The following is a 10,369-nucleotide window of genomic DNA, read 5'->3' as shown; positions in this document are numbered from 1 at the left end:
CATAAATATTAATCAGGGTACGGCACTGAAGACAAAAATAATTTTTAAAATTTTTCTACTGCTATTTGGAGGGAGCAGAGGGGACATATTGCTCCATAGAATCCTATGGTTCGGCTCTTGGGTCTAGCCTAGAAGGAGCTGAGCGATTGGAACGAAACTTGCAGGATTAATAGCCCATTGAACAACAACCAAACCACGAAAAAACTAAATTTTCCATTTGCAAATACAAAGGGGGGACGGGGGGCAAAACTCTAAAAAATTATCTAAATGGCAAAAAGCTCATAAATATTAATCACAGTACGGCACTGAAGACAAAAATAATTTTTAAAATTTTTCTACTGCTATTTGAAGGGAGCAGAGGGGGCATATTCCTTCATAGAATCCTATGGTTCGGCTTTTGGGTCTAGCCTAAAAGGAGCTGAGCGAATGGAACGAAATTTGTAGGATTAATAGCCCACTGGAAAACAACCAAACCACGAAAAAAACAAATTTTCCGTTTGCAAATACAAAGGGGGGACGGGGGGCAAAACCCTAAAAAATTATCCGAATAGTACAAAGCTCATAAATATTAATCAGAGTACGGCACTGAAGACAAAAATAATTTTTAAAATTTTTCTACTTCTATTTGATGGGAGCAGAGGGGGCATATTCCTCCATAGAATCGTATGGATCGGCTCTTTGGTCTAGCCTAGAAGGAGCTGAGCGATTGGAACGAAACTTGCAGGATTAATAGCCCATTAGACAACAACCAAACCGCGAAAAAACTAAATATTCCATTTGCAAATACAAAGAGGGGACGGGGGGCAAAACCCTAAAAAATTATCCAAATGTAACAAAACTCATGAATTTTCATGAGAGTACGGTAGTGAAGACAAAAATAATTTCTAAAATTTTTCTACTGCTATTTGATGGGAGCAGAGAGGATATATTACTCCATAGAATCCCATGGTTCGGCTCTTGGGTCTAGCCTAGAAGGAGCTCAGCGATTGGAACGAAACATGCAGGATTAATAGCCCATTGAACAACAACCAAACCGCGAAAAAACTAAATCTTCCATTTGCAAATACAAAGAGGGGACGGGGGGCAAAACCCTAAAATTTATCCAAATTGAACAAAGATCATGAATGTTCATCAGAGTACGGTACTGAAGACAAAAATAATTTCTAAAATTTTTCTACTGCTATTTGAAGGTAGCAGAGTGGACATATTGCTCCATAGAATCCTATGGTTCGGCTCTTCGGTCTAGCTTACAAGGTGCTGAGCGATTGGAACGAAGCTTGCAGGATTAATAGCCCATTGAACAACAACCAAACCACGAAAAAACTAAATTTTTCATTTGCAAATACAAAGGGGGGACGGGGGGCAAAACTCTAAAAAATTATCTAAATGGCAAAAAGCTCATAAATATTAATCACAGTACGGCACTGAAGACAAAAATAATTTTTAAAATTTTTCTACTGCTATTTGAAGGGAGCAGAGGGGGCATATTCCTCCATAGAATCCTATGGTTCGGCTTTTGGGTCTAGCCTAGAAGGAGCTGAGCGATTGGAACGAAATTTGCAGGATTAATAGCCCATTGGACAACAACCAAACCGCGAAAAAACTAAATATTCCATTTGCAAATACAAAGAGGGGACGGGGGGCAAAACCCTAAAAAATTATCCAAATGTAACAAAACTCATGAATTTTCATGAAAGTACGGTACTTGTAGCGAAATACACCGCATACATAGGGACCTCGGTTCGTTTCATTAAGACTCCATGAAATACATGCTAGTTAACTTTTATTTTTTTATTTTTTTTTCAAATGCAAATTTTCAACAACAATTATTAATATGAATATCTGTGAATGTAACAAGTAACGTAAAGCCAAACAACAAACAAATAATATAAATCGTTTAAAGCTAATATTTCTGGCTCTGAAGGAGCAAACTTTGACAGCTCTATATAACTGGTTTTTAAAGGAGCAAAAATCTTTACGCAATTTTAACACACAAGAAGAATGAATATTGCAGTAAACGCACAAGTTGATTAAATGATTTTTAGTACGTACTAAATGGAATCTAATTAACAAACACGAAGAAATATAAATGAGCACTTCAAAATAGAATGATAAACCGAAAGTCATTCACTACTACGTTGTAGCAATTTCTAGTTAAGTAGCCAAAGTACCATTTTTAATTTCTAGATTTAATTTCCCAAAAAATATTACTAATATTCACTGATCGAAGGAGAAAAAGAAAAGGTTTAGATTTAGAAAACATTAGCCTAATTAAATAGCCTCCCACGACAATGAATATAATAAACCTAAATGTTACTCATACTTATTCTATTTTTCAATTTAACTCATTCTACATGTAATCTAATGGATCGAAAGGAATATACGTATTCCCTTTCCCTCACCTGTCCAAGAACTAAAGATAACACGTTCAGTTGAACAGGTTTTAGATTCCGCCACTAGGTGTCAGATCAAACGGTGACATCATAGTCAAGGCTTAGACTCAGCTCACCCTAGCGTTAAAAACGCGAATCACTTAATCAAAGCGAGCATTTACCGTCACATAGATTGAATACAAGATCTTTCTAAAAACATTTACATTTTTTTTTCTCGGACGAAAATTCACGCTACATAATAAAGTGCCTCCCGCATTTATTTTTTTTTTTTTTATAAAGATTTTCCAGATAGTGAATTTGAGTTGCTTTTTTGTAAAGTTCATATTTCCAATGTCACTCGATAAGAAAAGAATAGATCTCTTACTTGTTGTTTCCCAGGCCTGGATTAGTTAAATACATACATATTCTTCTTACTCGCGACATCACACTGCACTCAAGGACAGGATCTTTAAGGTTGATCTCTGGAATTGCTCCTTGCACCAGTTGGATGACAACATTGACAACAGGACTGACAATATGACAAGCGTTGTGGACAATACAGATCTCGATCACAATACATTCCTGCAGGATACAAACACAACGAACAGTATTCTTACAAAAATATACAAACACAAATATGTACACTATTCACATAGGTTCTCTAATTAGACTGAATTTACTCCTTTCATATTTTTTAACCTTGATTTTCATTTACTGTATCATCTGAAGTTCGGGGAGGATAATACCTTTTTATATACATTACATGTCTTTTTAGTTTCTTAGTGGGATCTTCAACAGATTCTAACCAAACTGTATTCTTTGTCGGATAATTCAAAATACGGAAAGGGCCAGAATATTGCAATGCAAACTTTGGATTGAACTTTTTATCCAAAGATGCCTTCATAATCTTTTTAACGAGAACCAGTTCCCCTACTTGAAGAGTACAAGGAACTCTCTTTTTGTTATAAAGTTTTTCCTTTCGGAGCCACGCCCTTTCTATATTAGTCATGATCGTTTTGCTGATCTCTTCTTTATTTGTAGAGGACTCAACTATCCCTAAGTCTAATAGCCATATTACATCCATAGGGTTGAACATTTTACGCCCTAAGAAAACTTCAGAAGGTGTCTTCTTAGTTTCTGAATTTATACTGACATTCATGGTGTATTGAACTTGTCTAATGAAATCAACCCATTTCGTTTGGTTTTGATGAATGTAAGATCTTAATATTAGACGAATTACCTTATTTTGTCTTTCAACTAAATTAGAGCTAGGAGAGTAGCTAGATGTAGTAACGTTCTGAATACCCCTGCTAAAAAGAAAGTTCTTAAAGGTCGTAGACATAAAATATGATCCTTGATCATGAACCAGCTTATTACATAACCCATAAAACATGAAGATCTTTTCTAATTTGTCACATATAAGACGTGAACTTAAGGTTCTCAAAGGTTCCATTACAACGAATCTACTAGCAGCATCTACCAGAACTAGGATATATTTAAAACCCTTACTGCTAGGCAAAGGTCCTAAAGTATCTAAGTAATAAGTGTGACATGGATAGATTACTTTCCTAGAATAATATTCTCCGTATTTAAGAGTGTTCCTATCATTCGATTTTTGACAGACAATACATTGGCGTATATAGTTCCTAATTTCATCGAACATATTTTTCCAAGTAAATTTAGATGCTATCTTAGCTATCGTGCGGGAAATCCCACTGTGACCGCCCCCTACGACTTCATCATGATGATATTTTATAACGGTATTTACCATTGATTTCGGTACTACTGCTCTTTGACCACCATTTACTCTACCATTGGTTTTCTTTAACAAAATATTATTTTTAAGACTATAATTCTTTACATTTTTACCACTTTCTATTTTATCTATAATTTCTTTCAACTCCGTGTCTTCGCGTTGATATTTATGCAAAGGTTCATTTAATAAAGGCTCCTCCCACAAGTTAAAATACGATACATGTACCTCTTTGCCTTCAAACTCATCAATTTCTACAATTTCCTCAGATGGAGAAGTCAACTCCGTATATTGATAAATACGGCTTAAATAATCTGCAAGATGATTACGGCGTGAGCGCAGATAAACTACATCAAACTTATACTTACTGATACGCTCGATCAGATACCCATATTTGCGCTGACGCTTGTGGTTACGCAATATCCAAGTTAGGCTGGAATTATCTGAGAAAACAGTAAATTTTTTAAACAAATACATGTCAAATTTCGAAAGTGCTAAACAAAGAGCACGAGTCTCCAATTCGAATATATTCTTTGACCATTCACTCTCTGGAATCGCCTTAGACCAAAAATATACGGGTCGAAGTTTACCTGTATCATCATACTGTGATAAAATAGCACTATAATTTTTACAACTACTGTCACAGTGTATAACAAATGGTTCTCTAAAGTCCGGTATTTTCAGGACAACATGATCTACTATTGCCTCTTTAATTTTATTTAACAAATCATCTTCTTCCTTTCCCCACCGAAAAGGGACCTTTTCAGATTTCAACTTGTACAAAGGTGCTAAATATTCTGAATAACCTGGTAAAAATTTTAAATAATACGATACAAAACCTATCAACCTAGCTAATGCTCTCCTATTACGAGGCTTAGGTAGATTCTTTATAATTTCAACTCTATCTGGATCTATTTTCATATTTCCACCTTCAAATTCGTATCCTAAATATTTTATTTTTCTTTTAAACAAAAAGGTTTTTCTGGGAGAGATGGTTATTCCCCATTCTTTTAATCGAGCAAACACCTTTTCTAAAATTTCCTTATGTGTTTCTACATCATTGGTGTGTATACAAATGTCGTCAACAAATAGATCTAAATGTTCACCAATTAAGTCTTTAAATATTTTATTTAAAACTCTAGTTAATGCAAATCCGGAATGACAAAATCCCATTGGCATAGTTTTGAAAGCTAAGAGTCTAGTTGGTGTAGCAAATACAGTGTATTTTTGAGATTCTTTAGCTAGTTTTAACTGAAAATAGCTAAGCTTTAGATCTAATTTTGAATAAATTTTATGACCTCCTATATTTGCTATAGACGCTTCAACATTGGGAGTTGGATACCCTGAAGCTACCACCTTCTTATTAATATTAGAGTAATTTACTACGAGCCTTTTAGACTTGTCATTATTGACAACTAAAAAGCATGGGGACACATAAGGTGAGCTATCTACTTCTTCAACCACATTTCTAGCTATTAGATCGTCTACGAATTTCTCGAGTTCATTTAATTTATGTTTGGCTAGCGGATATGGTTGAGTCACCGAAGGACTCTTATCTTCAAGCTGGATTTCTATTTCATAATCTTTAATTGTACCTAGTTTATCAGTCACTACATCCGGATACCTAGAAATAAGATCTTTAACATAACTTTCAAGATCAGGTGAATACAAATTTGTTAACACATCAACTGTACCTTTTTCTTCGTCCTTCTTGTGATCCGGTGAAGAATGATTTGGTTGGAAACTCCTTTCAGCTTGACAAGATGTTGAGGGAACCCCCTGCTGTCCTACACCACTGGGACCAGCTTCAGCATACAAGGCAGCCGACGAACTGGAATCAGCTCCTTTTCCTCCCACATCAGCATTCCCATAACTCACGACAGACTCTCTTCCCCGATGACAAACATTTTGAGATTCAGGATTGTATCTCCCATGAAGACCACTGCCGGTTGAGCAAGGTGACAAGGGTCGTTCCTGGGCAACCCTGAAATTAGAAACTGGAGCACAGAAGTTGTTCTCACATGGTCTCTCGGAGTTAGAAGCTAACTTTACAGTAAGATTTTCTCGAGGAAAATGCACTAAGTTTTTGGCGTAGTCCACATAAACTTGGTGTTCGTATAAGAAAGGTGTACCGAGCAAAAGGTTAAGTTCAGTTTCCTCAACTACTGCAAACCAATCCACGAATTTCTTAGTTTTATGAAAAATACAACTTGCACCAATTCCTTACTTGTTTTAGTTCCAGGTATACCCGAAATCGAAATGTTCACTGATTTAGTTTTTGGTCTACATTTTTCCTTAAGTTTATTTAAAAATGCTCTACCGATTAAATTTATAGACGAGCCACTATCAATCACACAAAAGACATTTTCGTGACAAACTGACACTACTATTTTTGCCACATTTTGTTGATAAGTAAAGTTTTCAGTTGGCAAAGTTCCACATGCATTATTTTCACACTTTTCAAATTGTTTAGAATTATAATTGCATGTAACTGAACGATGAGTAGGTTTCCCACAAACATTACACCCACCATATATCTTAGCATTAGAAAACAGAGGCTTTTTACTAAAGAATTTAGGTTGCGGGCGAGAAACAATATTACTCCCATAAGAAAAACGCATAGGTTGGTTAGATGAAACGGTACGAAAATCCTTGGTATATCTTAAGTTTGAATCGTATGACCTAGCAAAATCTAACAAAAGTTGCTTACTGGTTGGAATTTGCGTTAAAACAAGTACATTTCTTACTTCAGGCGTTACTAAATTGCACACGAGCGTACAAAATTCTTCCTCACACATGGGAATACATAAAATGTTCAAAACACAGATCTTTTCTTGAACGAAATCATAAAATGGTTCGGAAGTTCTCATGACACGGTACAAATGTTCCTGGGTGAATTTCATACGTGCTATAGTAGACACAAATAACTGAAGTAACCTTTCAGATATATGGCGCCATTCTAAGGGTTCATTCAACAGTACTTGCATCTCCCTATACGCATCACCATTTAGTTTACCCAAAACAGAAACCAAAATCACTTCATTCGGTGCAATTCCACGTGATATCAAAAGTTCCACCTTCAGTAAGAACTGACAAAAAGCCAAACTATCACTTCCGTCTACATACGGAATATCATGAAGTTGATTTTGCACAGATTTATACACAGTTTCTGATAGATATTTATCAAACTTAAAGCCGTATCCCAAAGGTTGATTTAATTTAGGCTGTGAACTTATGGGTCCACATTGTAAAGGTCTACCCATCATGTTACTTTGAATTTGTTCACTAATAGGTTCATTACCAATATTACTCCTATAAAATGTCTTAACATAAGTGGTTCTATCACTTTCGTCCGTAAAAGATTGAAAATTTTGCATATGGTGATTACCATACATCAAACTCGTGCTAGGTGGTTCTCTATGTTCACTTACATTTTCATTAAATTTAACATATCCCAGAGATTCCACGGTAATATTTTCACTATGTCTATGACAAGGGCCTTTATTTCCACAAACGTGAGCATTATTTGGGTTCTCTAAACGCGAAATTACACTCTCACTCATTGTAACATCGCCTAAAGTGTGGCCACTCCATACTAAATCAGTACCAAAAGAGGTATTACTTTCTCTATCCGTATCACTAAGATTGCCAAATTGATCCATAAGGGATTATAATTTTGAAGGTTCAATACTTCCAAAAGGTTTTTTTTTTTTTTTTTTACCTTTAATAAATTTTGAGAGCAAAAATACACGCCTACTAATTTTCCTCTTACAAAAGCATTTATATTCTACATTCATGGAGCCTTCTCGGCCTATAGAGAACCGAGTTCTTGGACAGGTGATTTAATATATTTTCTATGTAGCGAAATACACCGCATACATAGGGACCTCGGTTCGTTTCATTAAGACTCCATGAAATACATGCTAGTTAACTTTTATTTTTTTTATTTTTTTTTCAAATGCAAATTTTCAACAACAATTATTAATATGAATATCTGTGAATATAACAAGTAACGTAAAGCCAAACAACAAACAAATAATATAAATCGTTTAAAGCTAATATTTCTGGCTCTGAAGGAGCAAACTTTGACAGCTCTATATAACTGGTTTTTAAAGGAGCAAAAATCTTTACGCAATTTTAACACACAAGAAGAATGAATATTGCAGTAAACGCACAAGTTGATTAAATGATTTTTAGTACGTACCAAATGGAATCTAATTAACAAACACGAAGAAATATAAATGAGCACTTCAAAATAGAATGATAAACCGAAAGTCATTCACTACTACGTTGTAGCAATTTCTAGTTAAGTAGCCAAAGTACCATTTTTAATTTCTAGATTTAATTTCCCAAAAAATATTACTAATATTCACTGATCGAAGGAGAAAAAGAAAAGGTTTAGATTTAGAAAACATTAGCCTAATTAAATAGCCTCCCACGACAGTGAATATAATAAACTTAAATGTTACTCATACTTATTCTATTTTTCAATTTAACTCATTCTACATGTAATCTAATGGATCGAAAGGAATATACGTATTCCCTTTCCCTCACCTGTCCAAGAACTAAAGATAACACGTTCAGTTGAACAGGTTTTAGATTCCGCCACTAGGTGTCAGATCAAACGGTGACATCATAGTCAAGGCTTAGACTCAGCTCACCCTAGCGTTAAAAACGCGAATCACTTAATCAAAGCGAGCATTTACCGTCACATAGATTGATTACAAGATCTTTCTAAAAACATTTACATTTTTTTTTTCTCGGACGAAAATTCACGCTACATACTGAAGACAAAAATAATTTCTAAAATTTTTCTACTGCTATTTGATGGGAGCAGAGGGGACATATTACTCCATAGAATCCCATGGTTCGGCTCTTGTGTCTAGCCTAGAAGGAGCTGAACGATTGGAACGAAACTTGCAGGATTAAAAGCCCATTGGACAACAACCAAACCGCGAAAAAACTAAGTTTTCCATTTGCAAATACAAAGGGGGGACGGAGGGAAAACCATAAAAAATTATCTAAATGGCACAATGCTCATAAATATTAATCAGAGTACGGCACTGAAGACAAAAATAATTTTTAAAATTTTTCTACTGCTATTTGAAGGGAGCAGAGGGGGCATATTCCTCCATAGAATCCTATGGTCCGTCTCTTTGCTCTAGCCTAGAAGGAGATGAGCGATTTCAACGAAACTTGCAGGATTAGTAGCCTATTGGAGACCAGCAAGTCCGTGAAAAAAATAAATTTTCCTTTTGCAAATTGAAGGGGGCTTGGGGCAAAACACTAAAACATTATCCAAATGGCACAAAACTCATAAATGTTAATCAGAGTACGGCACTGAAGACAAAAATAACTTTTAAAATTTCTCTACTGCTATTTGAAGGGAGCAGAGGGGCATATTCCTGCATAGAATCCTATGGTCCGTCTCTTTTTTCTAGCCAAGAAGGAGCTCAGCGATTGGAACGAAACTTGCAGGATTAATAGCCCATTGGATAACAACCAAACCACGAAAAAACTAAATTTTCCATTTACAAATACAAAGGGGAGACGGGGGGCAAAACATTGAAAAATTATCTAAATGGCACAAAACTCATAAATATTAATCACAGTACGGCACTGAAGACAAAAGTAATTTTTAAAATTTTTCTACTACTATTTGCAGGGAGCAGAGGGGGCATATTCTTCTATAGAATCCTATGGTTCGGCTCTTGGGTCTAGCCTAGAAGGAGCTGAGCGATTGGAACGAAACTTGCAGGATTAATAGCCCATTGGACAACAACCAAACCGCGAAAAAAATAAATTTTCCATTTACAAATACAAAGGGGGGACGGGAGGCAGAACCCTAAAAAATATCCAAATCGAACAAAACTCATAAATATTAATCAGGGTACGGCACTGAAGACAAAAATAATTTTTAAAATTTTTCTACTGCTATTTGAAGGGAGCAGAGGGGGCATATTCCTCCATAGAATCCTATGGTTCGGCTCTTGGGTCTAGCCTAGAAGGAGCTGAGCGATTGGAACGAAACATGCAGGATTAATAGCCCATTGGACAACAACCAAACCGCGAAAAACTAAATCTTCCATTTACAATACAAAGAGGGGGCGGGGGGCAAAACCCTAAAAAATTATCCAAATGTAACAAAGCTCATGAATGTTCATCAGAGTACGGTACTGAAGACAAAAATAATTATTAAAATTTTTCTACTGCTATTTGAAGGTAGCAGAGGGGACATATTGCT

General features: G+C 35.5%; 1 protein-coding gene across 1 annotated transcript; it reads right to left on the bottom strand.

Annotated features, from left to right (window-relative positions):
• Nucleotides 1-2,648: 2,648 nt before the first annotated feature.
• On the bottom strand, nt 2,649-9,879 carry LOC145680272 (uncharacterized). Its single transcript, XM_081750619.1, has 2 exons — nt 5,820-9,879; nt 2,649-2,954 (listed from the first exon to the last, which is right to left on the bottom strand). The coding sequence occupies exon 1, from the start codon at nt 7,785-7,787 to the stop codon at nt 6,288-6,290; it is 1,500 nt and encodes a 499-aa protein (XP_081606745.1). The 5' UTR covers nt 7,788-9,879; the 3' UTR covers nt 2,649-2,954; nt 5,820-6,287.
• Nucleotides 9,880-10,369: the final 490 nt, after the last annotated feature.

This window comes from Thermobia domestica, chromosome 3 (assembly GCF_964235325.1).
Source record: "Thermobia domestica chromosome 3, izTheDome1.hap1.1, whole genome shotgun sequence".
Lineage (NCBI taxonomy): Eukaryota > Metazoa > Arthropoda > Insecta > Zygentoma > Lepismatidae > Thermobia > Thermobia domestica.
The sequence above is the reverse complement of the archived record's forward strand: the minus strand, read 5'-3'. Positions and strand labels throughout refer to the sequence as shown.